Source organism: Gossypium hirsutum, chromosome A01, assembly GCF_007990345.1.
Source record: "Gossypium hirsutum isolate 1008001.06 chromosome A01, Gossypium_hirsutum_v2.1, whole genome shotgun sequence".
Classification (NCBI taxonomy): domain Eukaryota; kingdom Viridiplantae; phylum Streptophyta; class Magnoliopsida; order Malvales; family Malvaceae; genus Gossypium; species Gossypium hirsutum.
The window spans coordinates 930,178-955,837 of record NC_053424.1 but is presented as its reverse complement, the minus strand read 5'-3'; the positions used below and the strand labels follow the sequence as shown (position 1 = coordinate 955,837).

The following is a 25,660-nucleotide window of genomic DNA, read 5'->3' as shown; positions in this document are numbered from 1 at the left end:
TAGTTTTTATACATCAATAGGAGATATACGTGATACGTCATGTGACAGTTTGATTATTCTACCAATCATATTAGTTTTTAACAATACAAATGAACAAAAATTTTTTAACAGAAAAGATTAATTTATTCTTTAATTTAACGTAAAGAGATTAATTTGCTCATTTTTTTGAATAGATGATACAAAATATAATCTAACTCTTAGTACAACAGTTTTGAAGATATTTTTAGCAGTCTACAACTTGAAAAGCTGTACAGCAGACATCGAAAAAAAGCTAGTCATGGTGACTGGATCTACTTGTAAAGCAATCTATATTTGAATGTTGTCTCTCTTGGAAGAATCCAACCAGACATAAAGCAGACGATAATGGTGAGAACAAAGCCAGTAGCAACGCCGAATCCGAATTGAGGACCAAATACTGTCATTGCTTCACTTGGAGATTCATCAACAGGAGCCTGTTGAAGTGAGCATGGAATATAAGGTCCACCACAAAGGCCATTGTTCCTTTCAAAGCTTGAAGATGGTAAAGTCATGAACTGACCTCCCATGGGGATTTCCCCATAAAGTTCATTATATGCCACACTGAACTTGGACAAAAAACTGAGCTGCACAAGTGATTCTGGTATCTTTCCAGATAATTTGTTATGAGATAAGTCCAAGGTTTCCAAGTTTTTCATCCCCGACAAAGACTCTGGGATCGAGCCTCTCAAGCGATTCTCTTTGAGGTTTAGAACATGAAGCCTTCTCAAGTTGCCAAAACTTGGCCAAATAGTTCCACTTAGCATGTTGTAACTCAGGTCCAATGTTGGTGGGAAACTTATGATGTTATTGTAACAAAAAGTTGCACCGTCTATACCGGTGCTGAACAAAGGGAATCCTAAAGGAGTCCCTAACAACGAAATGTCGATGTCGATGAGGGCCTGTAGTTGAGTTAACCTTTTGGTATCTCACCTGTGAATGAATTGTTTGACAAATCCAGGTAAAACAGGTACTTAAACTTGTTGAACCCCAGAGGAATGGTTCCGAACAGATGGTTCCTCGACAAGTCCAAGAATTGTAACCCGTTGCAGCCAAGCAACCATGGTGGCATCAATCCCCGCAGTTCACTGTAGGCAATGCTGAGTACCTTGAGGCTTCTGAATTGAAAATAAGCATCATCGGGAATCTGTTCGCCCTGAAAATTTTCAGAGAGCATCAAAACAGTCAAGTTTTTGAAGTGCTGCAGAATCTTAAGGGTGGATGAGAGGTTGACCAGGTTGGTCCTTGAGAGTGAAAGCACTGTGAGAGCATTGAGATTCTTGAAACTTTCGGGGATTTGACCATCAAGGTTGTTGTGGCCAAGGTTGAGTATGTTCAAGCTCTTACAAGAGGAAAGGTTATGGAGGATTGAACCATAGAGCTTATTAGACCCAAGGTGAAGGGATCTGAGCTTGGTCATGGCTGAACAGTTGAGGTTAATTGGATCATTCAAGCTGTTGTTGTGGAGATCAAGGGTTGTAATTGAAGGTGAGTTGAGCATTGAGGTTGGCAAAGCTCCATTGAAGTTATTTGAACTTGCAGTGAATTTCTCAAGCTTTCCTAGGCTCCCAAACACATCTGGGAAAACCCCTGTAAATGAATTAGAAGAGATGTCTAATTCAACAAGGTTTAGAAGATGACCAATCCCATGATCCAATGTCCCTGAAAAGCTGTTGTTTTGAAGATGCAAAACTCTAAGATTTTGCATCATTTGGAAGATACCCCTTGGCAAACTCCTGAAATTGTTGCCAATGATCATGAGATATTGCAATGAAGTACAGTTTGACAGACCTTGTTGAACTTCCCCAAAGAAGTTCATTGACATATCAAGAACCTTGATATTGGATGATGATGAGTTTTTGCAGAGATTTTCACCTATGGAACCGAACAAACCATTCTTCGAAACATTAACGTACCATATAGACGATGATAGAGGAAGCTCTTCGGGGATTCTATAAACGAACCTGTTGTCACTTACATCAAGGATTTCCAGTTTCTCCATGCGAAAAAGCTTGGTCGGAAGTGAACCGTGAAGCTGGTTATGGGAAAGATTCAGGATTCTCAACTGGTTTAACCCTACAATGGAATCACAAATTGTTCCATAAAGATTCTTTTGACCAAGTTCCAAAGCCACCACCCTTTTGCTCGCGGAATCGTTGCAGGTGACACCCGTCCAAGTGCAGCAATCCGAAACAGAGTTGCTGTTGTTCCATCCAAGAACATTTGGTTCCAGGCAGCTTGAAAATCCATTCAAGGCCTTCAAATCATTGGGGTTACATGGTGTTTCTTGTGATTTCAAGACCCATAAATGGAAACTGAAGAACAATGATGAAATGTAGATCAAATAGAGATTTGGGGAAGACATGGTGTACTATTCTGCATATGGCTCAGTTCAAGTTTTAATGACAGAATCATTGTTTGTTTTATTATTCGAATTATGGATCCAATTTTCCTTGAATAAAGGGTCGTTGACTTAATAATCAAAAGGTCGGAATCATTTGTTTCGTTGGATCATCGGGGTTTCTTACTAAATGAGATATTTATACAAGCATACAAATCTAAGTGTATTATATGAGATATTTATCACAAGCATACAAATCTAAGTTATGAGATATTTATCAGAAGCATACAAATCTAAGTGTATTATATGAGATATTATGATTTAGTCATTTAATTTTTAAAAAATTATAAAATGATCACTGATTATTCGAAAATTTTTATTTAAATTATTAGACTTTTAAAATTAATATTATATGATTTTCTCTATTTGCATTGTTTGTACTAATCGAAAGTTTTCCTCATTCTTTATAGTTTAGTTTTTTGCATGAATTAACTTTCAACATTACAAATTTTTGGACTAAAATCTAAACGGCTTTCTTTTCCTATCTTTAATACTGACCATCAGATCGATTTGAATATAAATTATGTTTTTCTACTCACTCAAATCATCACTTAGAGCTCGCTAGCCGAACTTTTTTTTTTTAAACAAATAACTTAACAGCTCAATAACTTAAAATATAACTTTCAAATAATTCAATAATTTAAATGAAAACTTTCAAAAAACTCAATAAAAATTTTGCAACTTTCTAAAGTTATCAATAAAAAAATATAACCTTGATATAATTTACCCGAATTGTGATTATTTGTATAATTAAATAATATTCCTATTATATGGGATTTTTATTATCTTCTGTAGAATACATAGTATACAAGTACAAGATTTGTAATAATTTATATCAGAATAATTTATAAGTTTACTCGTGTACAATTTAAATTAGAATTTTAAAAAATCTACAATATGATCATTAAATAAACGATTTGTTCCATTTTTATCATTAAGTCTGACATGGCACCATGTAATGCGCATGTGGAAAGTACGTATATATAATCCAACACAAATATTAAGCACAGATAATATGATACCAAAAAGAAAAAAAAATTCAGACCAAGAATGTAAAGTATGTGCTTCCTACAGATATTGTTTAGAACATAGTAATTTGACAGAATAATTTACCTTTCTTCCGGTTTGACTGTCTTGGTGAAATCCCGAAACTTTATCGTTGATGCCGTGGTAATAAGATGTCCATGCTTCAATACCGAAATCTCAATGCAGGCAAAAGAAGAATGTCACAATTGAATGTAATAACAAACAATCCTAACCCACCTATGTTACTCTGATTCTTCAGCTTCCTATCCGATACATATTCGAATACAGGAATGGATACGTAGAAAGCTTTAGAATACCGTACCAGAGATTAGAATTCCATATTTCCAATACAACCAGTGTCATTCCAAGCAATCAATAATGACCATAAAAGGCCGCAAATACTGATAGTCTCAAAAAAATACCCTAAAAGCAATGAATCCTCTCCAAACAAGAAGGAATTTGCCAACTCTGATATTCTTTGAAACAAATCTAATAGGTATAGTGGGATAAGTTGGAAAAAAAGGAAGAAAAAGAAACACCAATCTACCGGTGATCATGCCTCGTAGAATTACGTTTAGAAACATGAGTTTACTTTTTAACCAATTCAACCAATTTCAACACTAAAGAAGGAGATAAACTGATTTCCAGAAAAAGAACAGCGTATTCGGTAACAATTTTAACAAGTTCCAACTCACCAGCACAAGTTCCTAGTTTCTGATGTACCTTGATCAAACAGCTACAGTCTCTCCCATTTCTGTCCTTTAACAGCAGTAGTTGATTTAAAAAAGATCCTTCAGAATCCCACAATAATAAGATCTCACCTTAGACATTACTCAAGAAAACTACTTACTGTTATACAAAAAATAATCTCATACTCCACACCATCCATAAACATCAAATTAGAAACCATAACATCATACCATAATTTGGTTCTCATCAGCAAAAACAACATAACATTAAATAAAACTCGATCAAAATCATACATTGCCTCACCTCAAATTAATCATGATTCATGATAAACCTGATAGCAAAGAGAACAGATTATATATAATAAAGAAGCTTCTACTATGGAATGGAAAATAAACTACGGCATGACTAAATAATAAAACCACGAAACAAGCAAAAGTAGCAATTCAAAATGCAATACCAGATCGAAATAGACAGAATATCAGTGAATATAAAAACCTGAAGTAAAACCCTTGCTATACAACAATAACCAACATCTTTTTAATTGCTACAATAAAGAAGCTTTTTACTATGGTATGGAAATTAAACTACGGCACAACCCCAAATAATAAAACCACAATGCAAGCAAAAATGGCAAGTCAAATTGCAATACCAGCCCAAAATTGACAGAATATCAGTGAAAATAAAACCTGAAGTAAAACCCTTGCTATACAATAATAATCCTAACATCTTTTAATTCCAAAAAACTCATACCATAACTCATTATCAACACAACACCATATAAACAAAATCATAGAAAATGGACTATATACAACAAAGAAGTTTTGACTACAATTAAAACCCCTAAACCTGTAAAATATAGCAATTCAAATTACAGTACAAGACTGAACAACAGAAAAGCAGTAAACATAATAACCTGAAGCAATTTAGGAGTATTTCTCATCCATGGCCTCTAATGTCCATCAAGTTTTCAATAGCCAATTATTTACTACAATTAGCAGAAAGACCAATATTAAACTAGGTCATTACTCATTACTCCCTTACTTCAGTCTATCACTCTGGTTTCTTTGCATTTCTCCCCCATAGATCCTTTACCCTCAGTATTTTCCGCCTTTTCTTTTTTTTTTGTCCTTTCATTTTTCTGGTCATTCATCATTATCCTCAGAACCCATACTCGGATCAGAAATCTCAACATATACATCATTTTCATCATAAAACACTCTTGGAGCAGATTTTTTGGGGTTCTTTTGTTTTCCTTCATCCTTGTTGTTAGAGCAAGTAAACATGGGGGAAATTGGTGACCAACTGGGAAATTTACGGCCCATATTCTTACCATTCCCGGAAAATCCTAAGGGATAAAACCCCCAACAGCAGAAATATGTGTCCTTTCCGTTCAATGGTGGCGAAGGTATCACCATAGCATGGAAAGCTCTCCGGCAATTCTTAGTCTGACACCTAAGTGTACAATCCTTGTACGCATTTGGATACTCATAGAGAACGTAACAGTACGGACATGCCGTCCAGAAAGCTGGTCCTTCCGACTCAGTAGCTTGATTATGACGAGCCGAATTTGTTTTCTGAGTCACACTAGTTGGTGTCCAGAAAGCCGGTCCCTCTGACTCAATAGCTTCATTAGGACGAGTCGAATTTGTTTTCTGAGTCACACTAGTTGGCGTCCAGAAAGCCGGTCCCTCTGACTCAGTAGCTTCATTAGGACGAGTTAAATTGGTTTTCTGAGTCACACTAGTTGGCTCTGCCTGACTACGGTCCGTAGTAGAAGTAGGAGGAGAAGGATTAGGTGGAGGAGAAGGAGATGCTGTGTTATTGATCTGACCCGTCCGAGTCGGCTCAGTCAGATTAAACTGAGTAGAGCTAGATGTTCCTGGCTGATTAACCTGGCTCGCCCGAATAGGCTCAGGCCGATTAATCTGGCTAGGCCGTGTAGGCTCCGGCCAACTAATATGGCTCGAACCAACTGATCCTGTCTGATTAACCTGACTCGGCTCAGCTAAACCTAACTGATAAATCTGCCTCGTCCAAGCTGACTCAGCCGGCCGAGTTGACTCAGGTAGAGTATTACTTAAACCCAGCTGTCTTCCTCCTTCTAATTCCGCGTTTCCATCTTTATTATTACTCCTAGGGCTTCTCACAAATAGTGACTGCGTAACTTGCGTTTGCGTTTCCTTCTGCGGCGTTTGCATAAACAGCGTTTGCGTTTCTTTAGGCGGTGGAGTAGGTTGCGGTTGCATGAACAGCATCTGCGTTTGCGGTTTCTGTTGCTGTTGAAGCTCTGGTTGTTGATGGTAATGCTGTTGATTGAACTGGCCGAGTTGATTCATCTGACTCACCGGACCAAACTGAAGAAACCTCAACTCATTATCATAAATAAGCTTCTTAGAAGGATTAGACAACACATTCCAAGCTTCAGAAACTAATCGAAACGCCTGATCTGCAAACGAAAGCGTATTCTCCGCAGGATTCAAAAGAATAGCGAGTTTCCTATACTGACTCGCCACTACTTCCATGGACTGAGTTAAAGGAATGAGTTGAAGAATCCCGTACCAGTCATGAGGATTGGCTTGTGCTGCTAAGAGAGTATCTGTCACGGCGAGGATTTGATCGGCGAGGACAGGAGCAGATTCACGAGCTCGGATCGCGAAAGTCCTTGTCCCGTGAAAGTCACGTGACGCGAGTAGCTTCTCCGCTATGGTCAGCCACCGCTCCGCCTCCGTAGAGTTGCTGCCGTCCATTTCTCCGTCTTTCTCTCTCTACGTTTTCCCTCCCTTTTTTCTCTCTCTTGCCTTTTTCTGTTTGTGTGCGGGCCGGGAAATTATTTGTTTGGTGACGGAATGAACCAGACGAAAGTGGCAACTCTTTTTATTGGGTGGACGGAAAAGGACGGTTTTTCAGTTAAATTACAGCTGGTTTCCGTTAGTCTGTATTGGGATATCAAATGTTATTGTGGGTATTATTGTCATTTAACATTCAAAAGAAACTGGAAGTGTTTTTGTTGGTGAAAAAAGGTCGGAATTAAACAAGAACTTACCGATATATGAATCCGAATAAAAGGGTTGAATTAATTGAGTTGGAAACTAATCAAATTACAATTAATTTCTATTAATTTGTATGAGAATATTCAATGTTGTTGCGGGTATTATTGTCAACTAAGATTCAAAAGAAAGTAAAGGTGTTTATGTTAGTGCAATGATTAAATCGGGAGTCAAATCGAATCTTAGACCTCATTTTTCATGTTTAAGATTTAAACCCAAAAGACCCAATAATCATCATTGCAACATTGTTCTGTTATCTACTTAATTTAAGTATTAAGTCTCATATATCTACTATTGGTATGTATGTAATTTTTTCAATCAATAACGCTTTGGAATTGGTAGCAAAGGCTGAAATTTCGAACCTTGAATACTTGAATCTGAGTTTCACCATTTATAATTATAATTTCTAGCTTTTATACCCGCAACGTAAAATTATAATTATCATGTTTGGTGAAAGTATTTAGTAGGTTTCAAAAGCAGTCCTATTGTTAAATGCATAAATTTAGGTTTATTATAATATTATTTTTTTAAATACATTGCTATTAGATGTATATTTATTTTTAATTTCAAAATACTACAAATTTAACAGTTAGATCTGAATTTTAATATTTAAAAAATAAAAAGACTATAGTCTGAATTTAAGGAATATTAAATCATTAGTATGTTGGTCAGATGTCAAACAACCATTTCGAACACATACTCATATGTAAATATGAAAAATATAATTTGCCAACTCAACCCATTTTTTTTTAATTTTAAAAAAATATTAATATTATAATTTATTATTATTATTACAATAAATAATAAAATAAACATTCGAGCCAATCAAACCTAAACCGGACTTAGATAAGAACAAATCCAAAAAAGTTTTAAAAATATCCAAACCAAGACTCGATCCGATCCATAAACACAACTTGGCTCCCAACCAAATGATTCTATGGAGTTTAATCTTTAAATAAATAAAGCTTCTAAAATTGGAAAGATATGCTTTGCCTATTTTCATACAATGTGGAAAAAAAGCCTCTACTTTCTATTGAAAAGTTTGAAGGTTTTTAACACAATTTGAAGGAAATTTTGACACGTTTAATGGGTGAAGGAAAAAATTCAGTACTTTTTTAGGTTATCAACAACCATTCATCATCTAACAGATGTACCGAAACAAACACGAATGAACGATCATTTTCCGACGAACTCTAGTGACGGTGATGGTAAGCAATGATCTTGATACAATACAACAATGCTGAGAGCAAAGATATGGTGGTGGGCACAAACCTGCCGGGGAAGGATCATCATCTTCGTAGTAGTAGTAGTAGTGCCAAAATAATAAGCTGAAGAAACCGGAGATGCGTATGGTGCATGAAAAGAACTCAAGATTTGGCATCTTGGGGCTTCCCGGTTATTAGGTTTCTCAACTTTCTGTCGTGGTTTAACATGGCGCTTACACCCTCAACTACTAAGACAATCTGCAAAATAAGGTCAAAGTAAGGGGCATAATCATGTCTTCATATCCTCGAAAACAAAACCTCTCCAACTACCATGGAGGTCCTTGTATTAAATATCAAATTGCATTGTCCCTTTTACTTAAAAAAATAGACAAATAAATTCTTGTACGTTAGACTAAAGTGCAAATTGATCATTTCTATTAAAATTTTCATCCATTTCTACAGTTAAAAATTAACATAGCTAACAGAAAAACTAGACAGTTACACTGAAATGCCGCATGTACCTCATTCTAACGTAGCCCAATTTTTAATGGTAAAAATGGACGAAGCTTTTAACAAAAGAATCAATTTGCTTTTTGATCTATCATACAGAGATTGATTTACTCATTTTTTTAGTACATGGAGAAAAATGCAATCTGACTTCTAATACAAAGACCTGCATTATACTTTTATCGACTAAATTACACTTTTGAATGCCATTTGGAATATCGTCCATAAATAACAAGAAAGCTAAATTGTTGACATTGGAATTTCATAATTTGTTGATATTGGAATTTCATTTTCGACAACTCATAGCAAGTTACAGATAAAAAACAATGAATCAAAAATAGAAGTAACTCACCTGCAAGCAAGCATAAACCATAGCTGTCGCGAAGTAGAAGTTTGCATTGCCTGTGCCCTGTAAATTTCAGTACGTCAATAGCAGTCCTAAGCTACATTACTCAGACTTGTGTGAGCGTTAGATAAGGGTATGTGTCCTATGTGTATTTTCATTTGGAGAGCCTTTGGAGGGTCATATCCCATACCCATGTCCGAGAATATGTCAAGCACGGATTCCAAACATGGGTACTTAACGAAAAATGAAGAGTCGGAGCAACATAGATACTAAAGAATTAAGAAGAGATGTACCCTCCATATCCATAGGTTGTGCATGACAGGGCTAAGAAGAGAAACCCCAACATATCCACAGAAGAGGAAGAGAGAGAATTGCATATCTGTAAGGAAGAGATAAGGCTTAAAATACGAAACAATGATAATTATCATTCAATATCGGAAAAGATTCTATTAACTTGCCTGCTAATTCGTTAACAAACCAACCCAACAAACCCAAGTACAGTGCTGAATCTCCAACCTAATTGATATTAAAGCACAAAAGGTTAGGGAATAACCAATCTGGTTTGTCATATTAAATAAACCAAGTTCTCATGAATAGGAAAAATAAGGTTACAGAAAGAAAATGACAGTGTACAAGCCACAATCTCCCCAAGTTACTTACTACATGCATAGGTGATGCGATGTGAACCAAGACAAGCAATATTTAGAGCTCATCTCGAGTAAACTTACATCATTGAAGCTAGTGCATTCAAACTAGAATATAATGTCGATAAAGTATGGCAACATTCGACCAACATTGAAGGATGCTTTTGGTTTTGGATATTTATATAATATTCGAGCTCAAGGAGGGTGGCACAGGCAGTCATGTTTCCGTTTCTGACATTGCCAAATAAGGCACGAGTGACATATTTACTCACTCAATGTGGATTTTGTCCAAGGTACTATCTGCTACAGCAATCATCATTTAACCAAGTGCATTACAAGCATCTAGCGAAAACAAAATAAGTGCACTTCATCGTCTACCCTAATTCAAGGAACTACTTGATTGCACCAACTATATTATTATTTAGCTCATGTCGTATGTTTGGGTAGTACATAACTAAAATCACAAGTTGATGGAGTTGCATGTCAAAATTTCATAAAATAGTTACGAAGAAAAAACAGTAAAAGTAGAACAGCCAAAAAGATATAGTGAGAACTTACTGATGGATAGGACTTGAGCATGGAACATATGGCAACGTATACAAAAGCCAAGTAGCAGGGCCGGTGTCGAAGCCGAATGGCTAATGGCAATATCATAAATAAAATATTGACATGGAAAACTATCAAAAAGAAGTTCCTGAAAAATTCAAAAACTTCGGCAAAGAAGTACCTGCCACAACATATCAGGGACATGAGATTGTAAGTTGTGATCAACTTAAGCTGTGCATCCCAAAGATAAATTTGAACTCACCATAAGACACCGATATTTGGAGACAAATCTTCCACGGTGAGGATGAATCCATATGTACTACAAAACCAGCCACACATAATGAACAGTCAAAATCTTTTATATGGCAATCTAGTTTGAGTTATAAGCAATAAAATGCCAAATGGCATAATTGGTACCTTTTAAACATCTCCCATAGACCACCAAACTGTTTCAAAGAAATGCCACACAGAACCAACACATATACTGACCACAGAAAAGCCCAAAATGCAAAATGAATGACTGGTCCCCATGAGAAACGAGGAGGGAGCTTCGACTGATTCAACACTTCTTTTTGTTGGTGCCTTTGCAGAAACAATTTCCTAGGAGGAGAATCTGGACCACATCCTAATAAAAAGATCACCTGTGAGAAAACTGAACAATGAATATATGTCTTGGAGATTTTGTTATGTTGAGGAAACTGAACAAAGAAATTTAAAAACTATCTCGAGCATGTTAAGCAATTCTATGGATACAGATAGGTATAACAAAAACAAAGATGTACCGGAATTATCAGAATAGCAGGATAAAGAGACAAATGAGTTGCAATGACCCACCCAAAAGCCGCCAAGGGAATAAGTCCTGCAATCCATAAAGATCATTATTCAGTAGCAAATTATGCAAGAAGAGTACAAAATACACACTAAATCCATATGTATGTTAATAGTTGCTAATCCCAACTCACAATTTCACAGAAAAATTTCAACAAATGATGATCCAAAAGTAACCATGTGTAATAATTTCCATTTATAGCGACACTAAAATGTGGCAGCACACATATAAACACTGTTTCAACAAATAGATACAGGCTGGAAACATCTCCAAAACAAACGAAATGTTGCCCAGGCTTGACTCTGTCCCTCAAGTAACATTTAACATTCTGCTGCATCTCAACCATGCCACTTATGTGCATTTTTGGTTACCCTTAATTCAAATGAAAAGTCGATTATTTGAAACACTTATTGTGAATGTAGGTTATCATAAAAAATGTAAATCTGTATGATGTATATCTATTCCATATGCTAAAAATTTTGAGGATGCTTGCGTCAGACACTCCAAATGCATGTAGATACTTGATATCCATCCATTTTTAACTCGAGATTAAAGCTTGTGATTAACAAATCAGGTAGCACAACGATATGAGATGGGAACAATGAACAGAAGTTGTTGCATAAACAGATATAAAGGGTTTTAACCACCATAAGAATGAACTCTCAATTCATTGGTTTACAAGCATTCAAGAGATTAGTATATATGAATTTATTTCTCAAGAACAAAGTGACAAATTCAACGAAGAAACAGAAGAAGAAATCAAGACAAAGTAGAATAGTGTTCAAAGAAAACACACATAGAAGCACAGTAATCAACTATCAGGAAGGACATTGCGGCCTTTTAGAAATCTCTTACGTGAACATGCTCCATAAAGGCACAGAATAACAGCCATATTTTCAATTGGTGATGTCGACAAGCCCACACATGCAACTATCGTGAAAGGATTACATAGGTAGATAAGAGCGGCAATATCTCCTGAAAAGAGGAACTCTGGTTGAAAAACAATAACTAAGTTCATCAGCTTCGGACAAGAAAAAAAAGAGAGGAAGTAGACATACATTTAACTATAATTTTCACATTCTGAAGAATTTACCTGAAACTTCTATTTGTTTAACAAGGTCTAATGATTCCAAACTACGAAGATAAGCAAGCCGAAGATTTTGCCCAGTAGCACGAATAAGCATTGCACTAACAACATCTGCAATCACAGAAACCAAACTGTATCCAAAAATGTGTAGGTATTAACTACCCGAGCAAACAAATACACAATTTTTGTTAAGAAACAACAATGGCCATACTCCAAAAGTCCACTAAAGAATTTATCAACATTTTGCCTTAAAACACATCAAAATTATCACTAATGCAAATAACAGAAAAGATTTTACCTGTACAAAAGATGATTTGGCTGTCCTTCAATTCTGAACCACCCCCCAAAAAAAAACCCAAATTACTAAAATCAATAAGAACTGTAAATTAAAAAAAAAAGAAGAAGAAGAAGATTAGAGTCAGATAATGAGCTGAATGGCACCTATTAATGGTGAGAGGACCAAGAAGAGACAATAACAAAGGTGAACCATGGTACATAGATCCTGAAAAACATAAACCCAGAAAAAAAAAATCAAGTACATTTCCAATTTTTTATCGAATTAATATGAAACGTTGAACAAACCTGCATAAGGAGACATAAACGACTGTTTTAACCAGTAACCTTCAGCCACTGCACCCAAAAAATTCAAAATAAAGGGGGGAAATTAAGCTAAAAAGAAGAGGGAATTTGATTTTTTTATAGTGAATGAAAAAAAAAGAAAGAGGATGATTACGGCGGCGGAAGCTGGTGAGCGGAGTGGAAACTTCGGGACGAGAAGATAGATTGAGGTTTTTGGGGAAGTAAATTAGAATCAATCTGAAGATGATCGAAGCTGTCACCCAATTCCAAAACGAAAACGATCCTATTTTCTTCTTCACTTTCTCCATTTTTCTTTTTTCTTTTTTTTCTTTATGATTGATTGAATTGATTTCAGAGTGAAGAGAGAACTGGGCTTGATGCTCGAAGATGAAGATCACGACAGACGCAAAAAAAGGGTAACTGGGAATTTGCCGGATCTCAGTGAAGACGTGGTTTTGAACGACGACGACGCCGTAGCAGATTTGATTTTTTAAAAGGTTTTTGATCTTTGGGTTAATAACCTATATGAAAATTTTGGGTCAATAAACCATGGCCCAAATTCTTTACTATTCAAATGAAATTAGATCCGCCATTGATTTCTTCCTTAATTTTCATTTCAATGTACTGAAATTAAATAAATAAATAAAAAGAGTAAATTTATCATAGAGACTTTGTACTAGTAGCCGGATTGAATTTTATCTCCCCTACTAAAAATATAAGCAGATTAGTTCATACATATATGTTAGATCAAAGAGTAAAGGGGTTATTCCGTCAACAATTCTGTCCATTTTTATTATTAAATATTGATTTTTACATATTAGTACGAGGTACATGTAGAATGCCATCAATGGTATAACTAAAGAGGCATGCAAGGTCCTTGGTCTCTCCTTGACTAAATGGAAAAATTATTTTATAACCCTTCCCAAAATTGAATAATTCAATATTATTTGTTTTAAACAGTTGATTAAATAGAACTTTTAAATTTTTAGCCCTTTTGAAAATTTCATAATTTAATTTAAGCATTTTTAATAAAAGATTTTTAGCTTCCCCCTCTTCAAATTAAAAAATAATTATTTTAATCCTTTTAGTACACGAACTTTCATGATATTTTTATTAAAAGATAATTTTTGTATAAGAAATTATATAAATGAGTAAGTGTGTGACCATCAATTAGATTTTTATTTCCTGTTAGTTACGAAAGTTGAATTTTTTATTCGTTCTTTAGTTGAATATATTATTTAAATTGAATAATAATAGTAAATATCTATTTTTTTTAGTAAAAATTGTATTTCAAGATTTTAGTATATATAAAAAATAGGTGGAACTTGAACTTGAATTTTTAGTGTATCACCAAATGATCTGTAAAATTAGATCGAGTATTAATCCCACATCAAAAAGGATAGGGAGGGTCTTGACATTTATAAGTAATAGTATTGCCATTTTAACAAATATATCTTTTGAGAAGAAAGTAATGATTTTCTAACAAATCAACTATAATTAGAAACATAATTGAATCATTTGACGCACAGGATTTATACAAAGTGAGTCAAACCTGGAGCATCAAAGGCCTCATGGGCGCAATCAAATTTATAATTATAATCAAATATTTACAACCATAACTAATATTAAAGTGTACGATAATTGAGACATGTTAGTACTTGACCATGAGAATGAGTAGTTGAATGGATGTACACAATAAGTGGGCTCAACAGTAAAAAACTGAAAAAGGAAAAGGTTTTCTGGAATACTAATTGAAAATTTTCAATTACTCCAATTCAACCGCAACTTTATTAGATTCAGTATAAAAACATTTTATATTTAAAATAATGTTGTCCAAAATCCCAAATCCAAAATTAGCAAAAAGATTTAATCCAAACTAACTTACCTGAAATATCATTGTCCAATAGTCATATGTCCAGTTAATTATTGAACCATAATAGCACGCTGTTGATGCTTTTAAGCACTTTTGAGTCTTCTAAATGGAAACACAATTTTACCAACAATAAAACAATACTTCACATTTGACTAGTGAATTAATACAAACTCATTGAATATTGCAAATATTCCCATTAGATTGAATCCAGAAGACCAAATCATTTGTAAAATGAAAATCCATACCAGTAAAACATAGGAAAGTTGCATATATATACAAAACAAAAACTAGGCTTGTAGATATAATGTCCCATCGCCAGCTGAGAATCCAAGTCAAGCGCAAAAAGGCAAGCAGATGAAAACATACTCCAACAACCTCATTCCACCTCAAACCCAACTTTGAATCCTAAATTTCACTACTCCAACCGAATTGAAGCTACTACTCATTCCAACTCAATCCAAACTCTTTCAGTCATAAAGTTTCAAGCCAGCCAAACCCCAACTCAAACCAAGCTTTGAAGATCAAACCCTGGTTTCCGTCCTCTAAGATGCTTGAATTCAACTCGATCAAACCCTAATTCTCGACTACTTGGATTCAAACGCAAAATCCACGTTACTCAGATTCATGTGCAAAGTCAAGGACTATGTCCAACACAAGCACAAATCCATTTCCTACTAAACATTTTTATGTATCCAAATACATTATCCTATACCTACAACCATCCAAATATGCACAAGCACCAAGTTTTTTAAGATTAAAAGAAAAACCAAGAGTCGAAATAAAATTAAATACAACCAGCATCAAACTATAAAACAATTGCATTTAAACCGATTGACATAGTCATAGATCACATGACTACTACCCAAAGAATCAATCAAGAAGCAAAATATTTAAAATTGTAAATGCCTCTCTATTGATGCTGAAAGATCTCAAGTTTTAGGGTTTTAAGCATACAAAGTACTTTATAATCCCAACCCCCCCCCCAAACTATATTTTTAGCTACAAAAATATCTTTCTTCTACCAAATTTTTTCACTAGATTTTGTCAAAAAAACCCACAAATTCAATCATTCATTCTCTAGCAATGATGACCCCCATTTTCCATTTTCATCAGTTTCTTTCCTCTAAAGGGAGCAACAACCATTACAACTCACACAATACACTTAAAAAACAACCCACCCTGTACATCAACAAAAGATAAAAAGAAGAAAAAAGGTTCATACATTCAACATATAATACACTGAAAATCCACATCTAAACTTTTTTAATTTGTTAGCAATGTTAGTAAATCTACCTCATCTATAATCTCCACTTGGATTACCCCTCAAAATCTCAGCTGTCAAGCTTCGAAACATGTAACTCGTGCCTTTATGACCGAGCATCATCAGCATCAGAATCACTCCCCGAAGAACTCCCAGAATCGGAACCTGCAATAACAACAATCACTCTCTTGTGCAATTTCGGCCCATCATTCTGAAATATGGAATTGAGTTGGGTAATCATACCGCTTGACGACGATGAACCACTGCTTGAACTGCTGGAGCTGCTTGAACTGCTACTGGCACGGTCATTATCTTTCTCGATCTCCACAGGTGGAAAACTGCTCATTGGCATTTCATCCCCGATGTCAACATCTTCATCGCCGGCATCACCTTTCTTTGGCTTCTTCATCTCCATTGCAACATCCATCTTCTCCACAGTTGTTTCTCTCTGTAATTTACATCACTCTAATTAATGTACAAATACAAATCATCAAATTCATATAAAGCAATCACAATATGGTTAGCGCTTACCCTATTGCTGTCATTAGATGCAACATTGTTTGCCATCAAAGCTTGTCGCTTGATCTTGCTGACCATCTTCTTATAATTAGTGACAAACCGATCCAACTCCCACAGTGTCTCTGTATCCATTGCCTCGATATCGAGCTCAATCTCATCCCCATCTTGCCTCAAATGCCCGCTCCTTTTCCTTATAATATGAACAACATTATCCATTTTCTCCTGTGGTAAGCTCTGCAATCCAATCCCCAACTTTTGCTTCTCCTCCATTGTCATTTCCCTCTTGTTTGGATCCTTAGCTTTCGGCTTTGGCAGCTTCACTGGCTTAACCGGTGGAGGCCTCACCGGAGAAGCCATCCTTTCTGGTGGCTGCAACTGCATCTGCGATGGTGGTGCATTCTGGTTCGAAACGAAGCCCGAAACCCCGCCAATTTTATCAGATCTTGACGCAATGTTAATGGAATCTTCCTTATCAATTTCCCAATCTTTCTTCATTCTCTCAGCTTCCCCGTGATCCCAAGAACTTGCTTGTAACTCTTCCTCGTAATAATTCATTTCTTGTGGATCTTCTTGCTCTTCCAATTTCAAACCCAAAGGGCGGAACAATTCCTCGAATCTCGCAAGAAGCTGCTCAGCCAACGCATAAACCTCATGCCCTTTTGGATTATACAACATGGCATTATTGAAAGTCAGCCTTACATCAGCTGCGAAATCCAATAGAGACCCATAAAAGTTCTTCGCGAGCCTCGATTTAACAGTGCCCAGATCCATGGGGTTCTTGATTATAGCATAATAATCATGAAGCCCCAACCCAACGACATCCACCGGTGAATTGAAGATATACCCATGCTTGTGCTTCATCAATTTGCTCAAGATTTGAAAACAATTCTTCATCAAATGTGCCCTAGAAGCTTTCCCGTTCTCTTGAGGGTTCAATCTCTTCAATTCTTTGCTGAAATTTGGGGGCAATGGCCGTTTGTTGCCAGAAATGTTCTTTTTGGGCAAGGGTTTCTTCGTGGAGCTGAATCTAGCGTGAAAATCATTTGATTGGATTCGATTCTTAAATTCACGAATCTGCTCCAACTCGGAAATCAACCGATTCTTCAGATCAATCAACTCCTTCCTCGTAAATGAGCTGATGGGGAAGCTAACATAAGCGCCGGAGCTGAAATCGTTTATTTTCCGATTAATCGACGACGCATCATCAGAAGCCGCGGATTGAGTCACGGCAGGGGGATCATCAACGACATGGCCTCCAACGTCATCAAGTTGCGCGAATTGACGGTAGATATGACGTTTCTTGTTGAATTTAGGGTTACGGTTTGGTTTTTTCGCTGTAAAGGGAGCTTTGCCCATGAAATCGACAACACTGTTCTTCGGCTGTGGTGGCCAATTTGACTCACTTCGATTCGCCAACACTGCCAACGCCATTAAATTCCCGAGAGCCGGTAGGGTTCCGGCGAGGGTTTCCCAATTGGGACCCGAAAACTAAAAACATGAAATCGATCACGCGCGGCCTCCACGTGCCGATTAACCAATGCAACCAAGAATTCAACAAAGGAAAAAATTCAAAAATATAATTTGTTTTCTTTTAATAATCTAAAAGTAAAAAGATTAGGGTTTCAAATCTAACCCCTTTCGAATCGATAGAGCGAGGAACAATCGAAGGATAGGGTCGCTTCTTAAAGGCGATGAGATCTGCCCGTTTGAGTTTCGGGCAGTATTTTGACCGTTAGATGGAGTTTCATTTTTGATCCAACGGCTGTTAGTGATTTGGAAGGTGAGGAGAAGGCTGGCCATGTGATCTGGCATGGACGGTGTTGAGGGGAAAGTAGGAACACGTGTAAAGGTAGAGTCCGTTGATGTGGATCGTATATTTTGGGTTTAGTTTTGGGGTGAATTTGGGGTGCATGTGGCGTGAAACTTAGGGCTTTTAATATGGGGTGCGGGGCCCACAGGGGTGATGACGTGGATTATAAAGCAGAATTTTGGTGATCCGGCTCAAGCCGGAAGCCGCACTTTGGCATGTGTGTTCCGCACGTGGGGATTTTGACACTGTAGTACTGTAATAGTTTAGTGTAAACTATGGTAGTGACTCAGTTATGGTTATTTTCTATTTTAGTCATTTAAAGTATTTTTTTTTTTGTCATCTAACTATGAAAAGTTACAAAATAGTCATTCAACTATTTAAAATTTTTTTTATGACCCAACTATCTTATATTTTTGGGTGTTTCCACTTTTACATTAGCACACTGATGAATGATGATCAAAAAAGACAAAATTGAATTGTTGGGCGACCATTTTCTAACTTTTTTTATAGTTAGGTGACCAAAAAAGAAATTTACTGATAGTTAGGTAACTATTTTGTAACTTTTCATAGTTAAATAACCTCTACTATAGTTTACACGATAGTTTAAAACGGTTAAACTCTGCTATTAGTCCCTATATTTTTTGAAAGTTGTGGATTTAAATATGCATATAGTGAGATTTAAACCCGCGCCAATTAGATTAGTAAAACATTAAATTCATCACTCAATCAAAGTCTCATTTTCATGTACTTTATAGATTTTTATGTTAATATGCATAATTTATTATCTTCATCAGCCGTATATATTAATAATGTATTTGATTGAATTTGTGTCATAACTTAACTCGATATTATTATCTCCTTTCGCATTTTGTAGGCCCATCAAAGGGTAGATGTTAACCACGAATTATAAAGTCGCTCCATAGCTCCCAAGGGACATAAATTTATTTTATTTTAACAATTTTATAATTTTAAAAGATAAATATATAAAGATAAAACAATAATAATAATAAATACAAGAGACCATGCAAGACACTTAAGTAACTACTCCATACTCTATTAAAAAAATTTAAATCATTATTTGAGATCTGAACTTAAAAACAAATCTTATATTAAAGTTTGAATTTGTTTTTTAATTCAAGTTAGTCCATGAATTTGGTAATTATTCTTATATTGAGGCTTGAACTTTTTTTTTGTCTAAATTAATCCCTGATCTAGTCAATTGATTCCATATTGGGATTTGAACCCAGCAATTGTTCCCACATGGGGCCTAATCTTTAGAGCTTTCAAGAAAACATCAAACTCTGATATAGGAACAATAACCAAGTTTAGAGATTAACTTGAAAAAAAAATTTAGGCCTCAATATGAGATGAGTTATCAAATTCAAGTCCCAAAAAATAATTTAACCCTAAAAAAACTCAACTTGAGAGTAGAGGCAAGGGTTATTCATGTGGGTTTTTTTTTTAAACAATCTCGTTACAAGTTTTAATCATATCTACTTTTTTTAATGTAATGTCTAGAACTACTCATAACCCCTCTCCAACTCATAAAGAAGAGAATAATATGTTTCAATACACTAAAACTATTCACGAGTTAGTACTTTATCAACTATTCACGCAATTTTTAAAAGCTTGGGAAGAGAAAAAGCTTAGAAAGAGGGAGAGAAAATAGAGATGTTATCGCAAAAGCCGAATGCCTTGGAAGTAAAAAGGCCATAAAATATGGTAATAAAATGGGCTTTTGTTCGGCAATACCTTGGTTTTTTTTTGTAATGGGCCAAAATCATGTGGAGATATTAGTTTCTTTAATGGGCTAAAAATGGTGTTTTATATTTAAGTCCTCAACTTTAATTTAATTGGAAAATTACAGAAAAAATAACTTTTTCTATAAAGCAATAAATATTAGGATAAACTACATTCAAGGTTGCTAAAATATTAGTAAAGTTATATTTTGATAATTTAACTTTAAAAAGTTGCAAAATTGTCACTTAACTGTTCTAAAGTTTTCATTTAAGTTATTGAGTTGTTAAAATCATTATTAAAGGGTGAGCATTTGATAGAATTGAGTGAAAAAATTTCGAGTTAACGAGTTTTATTTTATCATCTTAACTCAATTTAATAGTTTTTTTTGGAATAAGAGAAAAAAATAAGATACTTTAGTATGATACCTATTTAGTCCTCAAATTTATTATTTTGGAATTTTTTAACGTTTTTATATATTATTTAGAATTTTTAATTTTTATAAATATTTTGAATTTTTGAAAACTATTTTGATTTTTTTTTTGTTAAGAGAAACCAATTTGCTCATTTTTTATATTTATAGGGAACAAATGATATTTACACAAAATTGTTATTTGAGTTTTTCAAATTGTAAAATTCAACTCGAGTCGAACTCGAAAAACTGAGTTACTTATTTATTTTCATGAAACACTTTTGAACTTTACAAATCTATTAACAAAATCCAAATGACTTTCTTCTTCGATATTTGACATTAATTGTTAGATCGACTTGAATATAAGGTAAGGTATATTCTTCTACTCGTCAATGGGTACTGATCCATCATATCAATCGTCAAATTATCACTTCAAACTTGTTAGCCGGACTTTTTTTAATGAAAAAAACTTAACAACTCAGTGACTTAAAGAAAAACATTCGAGTAGTTCTGTAACTTAATAAAAACTTTCAAATACTTCAGTGACCATTTTGTAACTTTTTAAAGTTGCATGACAAAAACATAAACTTATTAATAGTTTAGTGACCTTGGTGTAATTTACCCTTTTATATTTAAGTCCTTAACATTAATTTGATTGGAAAATTTCAAGAAAAATAAGTTTTTTTCATAAAAAAAATATTATTAAAAGAATGCTTTTATATATTCTATATTTCTATATAAAATCTAAAAAAATTAATTTATACTCATAATAATAACTACACATTATAAAACTTAAACTTAAGATACTATGATATTTATAACCTCAATTTTATCGTTTCAACTAAAACTTTATTTTTTCTATCTCAATTTTTTTAAAAAAATATATTTTTTATATAAATTTCTTCACTTATATTATAACTCAACCCATAAACTTATTTTTACTATTAATGAATTAATAAAATATCAAAAAATTATCTATATATTTTAATTACTACAATAATTTTATTCAATATCAACCATCTTAAATTAAAATTTCCATTTTTTAAAACTTAAAACATATTGTTAATACCAAAATATAGAGAGGCTTAAAGATAAAAGAGCATAAATGCTCAACCAATGAGCAAATTAGCCCATCACTATATCCTTAAAATATAAAAAGGGCTCATTCAACCACAATGGAGCAGGGCAGATGTTAAATCTATTATTGTTTCACAGTCGGCATGCTCCGCTCTACTATCTGTCTTACTCTACTATAGATGTATAATATTGAAAATCAATACTACCTCCATAGATGTTAAATGCATCTGTCTTCGTCTCACCCCGTCCTATCTCATCCCACTCCATATCAATTTAATTTTTACTACTTATTTTTAATATTTTTAATATTTTAAATGCAAGTAAATATTTAAACATATTTCTTAACCCCTCTTAGTACACCTTAACTCGACCCACAAAATCCACATCAACCAATATAAAATAAAAGGGATAACCCACTCCTTGGAATTCGTATTCAAATTGATGAGAACATAAATATACAGTCTTCTCAATCATAAAGAGACGTATTAATTGTAAGTCTTAACAAACGGACCACATGCTAAAAAGATTAGCTGAGCTCATGCATGATTTTTCCAACACAGACATGAGTGGTATCAAATTGCTTACTACAAGTCAACAACATGTTCACTTCCAACATATACGACAACAATGTCCTAATTTGATGTAACCCTTTCGGTTGTACTTTGTATTTTAGTTACCCATTTTTCTATTTATATAAGCAAACTCTATATCTCAATCCATGAGGGTTGCAGCACCTTCAGAAATACAAGAAAGATGGCTGGTTCAGGACATGAAAACGGAGCCATTTCAATCCGACCGGCGGACAACCTTGCCGTTTTCGAAGTTTCGAAGAAACCCAAGAAGAACAAGTTTGCTCTTGGTTATGCCATGCTTGCTTCTTTAACATCCATGTTACTCGGTTATGGTATAAATCAAATATTCCTATTTTTAAGTTTTTTTTTTATTGTAAACTACATTATAATACAGTATTATATGGTTACTAAGAAGTTATTCATTGATATCAAGTTTATTTATGATTTGAAGTTTTATTTATCATAGTTTTAAGATTGACGATCGTATGATGGATCAATACTCATTAATGAGTAGAAGAACGTACATTAGATCCAAGTTGATTTGAAGATTAGTGTCAAAGATCATAAAAGAAAACTATTTAGATTTTGGTTCGCAAATTTGCGTCAGTCAAAATTATTTTACTAAAAAAACCTAAACTGTAGAAAAGAAGAGGAATGAGAATTTCGGATTAGTGAGTTAAATGAAAACTTTCGAATAGTTCAATGATCATTTTGGAACTTTTTAGAGTTTAGTGACCAAAACATAAACTTATTAATAGTTTAGTAACATTGGATGTAATTTACCCTTGTTATTTCATTATTAATTTATATATATATGTATGATATAGATATTGGGGTGATGAGTGGAGCTATAATATTCATAAAGAAGGATTTGAAAATCAACGACGTTCAAATTGAAATCCTCGTCGGTGTACTCAACTTGTATTGCCTAGTTGGTTCGATCGTCGCTGGAAACATAGCCGACTGGATTGGTCGTCGTTACACCATCGTGTTGGCCAACGTCATTATCTTCGTGGGATCTCTCTTCATGGGCTTCTCTGTCAATTATGCTTTCCTTATGGTTGGCCGTTTCATCGCCGGTATTGGCGTCGGCTTTGCCATCATGGGTGCTGTTCTTTATAATGCTGAGATCTCCCCTGCTTCTTCCCGTGGTTTCCTCACTTCGTTCCCAGAGGTAATACTTTGATTAATTTTCTAAATTAAGATTATAATTTATAGTTGGAATATTTTTCCTCTAATACTTAAACTTGACAACTAGGCCTGTTTTGGTACATAAACTTGAAAAATATAAAAGTTTGTTGATGTTATACAATCTTGAAGTGTCACATTCAGTGTTTTAATAACCGAATTGGTGGTTAATATGTCAAATCACCGGTTCTTGATTCAACTAGTTCGGTTGTCAAACCAACAATAATTAACTAAATAATTAAAATTCATAAAAATAAAAAAATATTAAACTGATTCAACTTGTTCAACTATTGATTTTTATTTCGATCTTCAATTTTTACTAATTTCAAGCAATTTCTGAGTCAATTGATTCAACTCATTTATTTGTATTGTTATATCGATTAGTTATTGGTCCGTTTATTCTGGTCATATTCCAATAACACTAGTCACATCATCAAATCTTGATAAAAATCCAAGTTTAGTGACCGAAATAGATCTAGTTGCAAAGTTCAAGAATCAAAGGGACCTGGATACAATTATTCCTTTATAATTAAGAATTTTTTTTTTTAATATTTGTAGGTGTGTATTAATGTGGGGATATTATTAGGCTATGTTTCAAACTATGCATTTTCAAAGCTACCAACAAGGATAGGTTGGCGGTTAATGCTCGGCGCCGGAGCCACCCCATCAATTTTCTTAGTTTTCGCCGTTCTAGCCATGCCGGAGTCACCACGTTGGTTAGTCATGCAAGGTAAACTCGGCGAAGCCAAGGTTGTACTTGAAAAAACCCTTGACACCAAAGAAGAAGCTCAGCTCCGGCTCAATGACATTAAAGAAGCCGCCGGAATCCCTCAAGATTCCACCGGCGACGTCGTCGTTGTCCAAAAACAAACCAACTCAAACGGGGTATGGAGAGAATTACTTTTACACCCTACACCCACCGTCAAACACATTTTGATTTGCACTGTCGGAATTCATTTCTTCCAACAATCGTCCGGCGTTGATGCCGTCGTATTATACAGTCCAAGAATTTTTGAAAAAGCCGGCATCGCATCATCAAACGAACAGTTACTCACAACAGTAGCCGTCGGAATTTGTAAAACGATATTCATTTTGGTAGCTACGTTTTTGCTTGACAAAAGTGGCCGCCGTGCTTTGCTCTTGATTAGTACCGGCGGCATGGTGGTGTCATTAGCGTGGTTTTGTTTTTCGTAGCGTTTTTCGCCATCGGAATGGGACCCATCGCTGGGATTTACACGTCGAAGATTTTCCCTTTGAAGCTTCTTGCACAAGGAATTAGTTTAGGAGTGGCAGTGAATAGGGTGACGAGTGGGATCATTTCGATGACTTTCCTTTCGTTATACCAAGCGATTACCATCGGCGGTGCTTTTTTCTTATTTGCTGGCATCGCCGCCGTTGGATGGTTGTTTTTCAATATATGTTTGCCAGAGACACGTGGGAAAACATTGGAGGAAACTGAACGGCTTTTTGGCAATTTGGTAGGTTGGAGGGAAGTGGATAAGAAGATGAAGGAAGATAATACTAAAGGAGCCACTCATGGCCAATAAGGTAGTGAAGGATAGTGGAAGGATTAGTTTTCATATATTAGATACCTTAATTACAAATTTGAAATAAAAATAGAATAAAATTTTAATTTGGTTAAATTTTGATATTAGTGCTTCTACTTTACAAAAGATGTGGATTTAATCTTTATACTCTAATGGTTAAATTCTATTGTTAGTCTATATACTTTGTGAAAGTTATAGATTATGTTGTTGATAATAATAAAATATTTGTTTTATATTAAAAAAAGGAACTATCTCCCCTTGGTGGTGGTGGTGGAGGAGGAGGCTCACCGCCAACCATTTAGAATGATGAAAGAAAAAAAATTTGTGTCAAAAACTTTGTTCGGATGCCATAACAAGAATAGAGTAATCTCTTGAATTTTATTGATAGATCTCAAATATATATATATCTATACAATATTAGTTACGTAGGAGTCAAATTGCTAAAAGATAATATCCATAATAATATCCTATAATATCCCATGGTTATCAAATGAATATTCTTTTTTATTTTCAAAACCAATAAATTTAATGAAAAAATTAATGAGATGTTAACAATTGGATCTGAATTTTAAAATTTGAAAAGTAGAGAGATTAGAAATAAATGTACAAACAGTAAATTCTAAATTTGTGAAGAGTACAAAGATCTATAGATATTTTAACCAAAATTAATCTAAAAAATAGAGGGATTAATTTAAAAAAATAAAAATATAGTCTAAATTAAAATTTTATGAAGAGTATAGGA

At 34.5% G+C, this 25,660-nt stretch overlaps 4 protein-coding genes and 1 pseudogene across 10 annotated transcripts; 1 reads left to right on the top strand and 4 right to left on the bottom strand.

The window, feature by feature from the left end:
- Window positions 1-290: 290 nt before the first annotated feature.
- LOC107934149 (phytosulfokine receptor 1) lies at window positions 291-2,380 on the bottom strand. Its single transcript, XM_041116498.1, has 2 exons — window positions 949-2,380; window positions 291-874 (listed from the first exon to the last, which is right to left on the bottom strand). Exons 1-2 carry the CDS (start codon window positions 2,378-2,380, stop codon window positions 291-293), a joined length of 2,016 nt encoding a protein of 671 aa, XP_040972432.1.
- A 2,558-nt stretch (window positions 2,381-4,938) lies between these two features.
- Window positions 4,939-7,200, bottom strand: LOC107934147 (flocculation protein FLO11). 2 transcript variants are annotated; one of them, XM_041117255.1, is made up of 2 exons: window positions 6,692-6,975; window positions 4,939-6,578 (listed from the first exon to the last, which is right to left on the bottom strand). In XM_041117255.1, exons 1-2 carry the CDS (start codon window positions 6,696-6,698, stop codon window positions 5,275-5,277), a joined length of 1,311 nt encoding a protein of 436 aa, XP_040973189.1. In that variant the 5' UTR covers window positions 6,699-6,975; the 3' UTR covers window positions 4,939-5,274. The 2 variants fall into 2 exon arrangements, with proteins under 2 accessions (XP_040973189.1, XP_016721994.2); XM_016866505.2 differs by having other exon boundaries at window positions 4,939-7,200.
- A 988-nt stretch (window positions 7,201-8,188) lies between these two features.
- LOC107934159 (phosphatidylinositol glycan anchor biosynthesis class U protein) lies at window positions 8,189-13,414 on the bottom strand. 4 transcript variants are annotated; one of them, XM_016866519.2, is made up of 14 exons: window positions 13,077-13,414; window positions 12,926-12,973; window positions 12,785-12,845; window positions 12,642-12,674; window positions 12,350-12,474; window positions 12,112-12,246; window positions 11,210-11,286; window positions 10,845-11,068; window positions 10,690-10,746; window positions 10,440-10,608; window positions 9,696-9,753; window positions 9,531-9,616; window positions 9,244-9,300; window positions 8,189-8,642 (listed from the first exon to the last, which is right to left on the bottom strand). In XM_016866519.2, exons 1-14 carry the CDS (start codon window positions 13,228-13,230, stop codon window positions 8,547-8,549), a joined length of 1,380 nt encoding a protein of 459 aa, XP_016722008.2. In that variant the 5' UTR covers window positions 13,231-13,414; the 3' UTR covers window positions 8,189-8,546. The 4 variants fall into 4 exon arrangements, with proteins under 4 accessions (XP_016722008.2, XP_016722010.2, XP_040973177.1 ...); XM_016866521.2 differs by having other exon boundaries at window positions 12,112-12,231; XM_041117243.1 differs by having other exon boundaries at window positions 12,350-12,454; window positions 13,077-13,212.
- A 1,560-nt stretch (window positions 13,415-14,974) lies between these two features.
- On the bottom strand, window positions 14,975-18,232 carry LOC107934142 (transcription factor GTE7). Of its 3 annotated transcripts, none has more exons than XR_001693810.2 (4): window positions 16,588-18,232; window positions 16,300-16,504; window positions 16,089-16,221; window positions 14,975-15,507 (listed from the first exon to the last, which is right to left on the bottom strand). XR_001693810.2 is itself a non-coding variant. In XM_016866501.2 (3 exons), exons 1-3 carry the CDS (start codon window positions 18,004-18,006, stop codon window positions 16,163-16,165), a joined length of 1,683 nt encoding a protein of 560 aa, XP_016721990.2. In that variant the 5' UTR covers window positions 18,007-18,232; the 3' UTR covers window positions 15,872-16,162. The 3 variants fall into 3 exon arrangements, 1 of the variants encoding a protein (XP_016721990.2); XR_001693811.2 differs by having other exon boundaries at window positions 14,975-15,379; XM_016866501.2 differs by lacking the exon at window positions 14,975-15,507 and having other exon boundaries at window positions 15,872-16,221.
- Window positions 18,233-22,315: 4,083 nt separating this feature from the next.
- On the top strand, window positions 22,316-25,014 carry LOC107934106 (polyol transporter 5-like; annotated as a pseudogene).
- The last annotated feature ends 646 nt before the right edge of the window (window positions 25,015-25,660 follow it).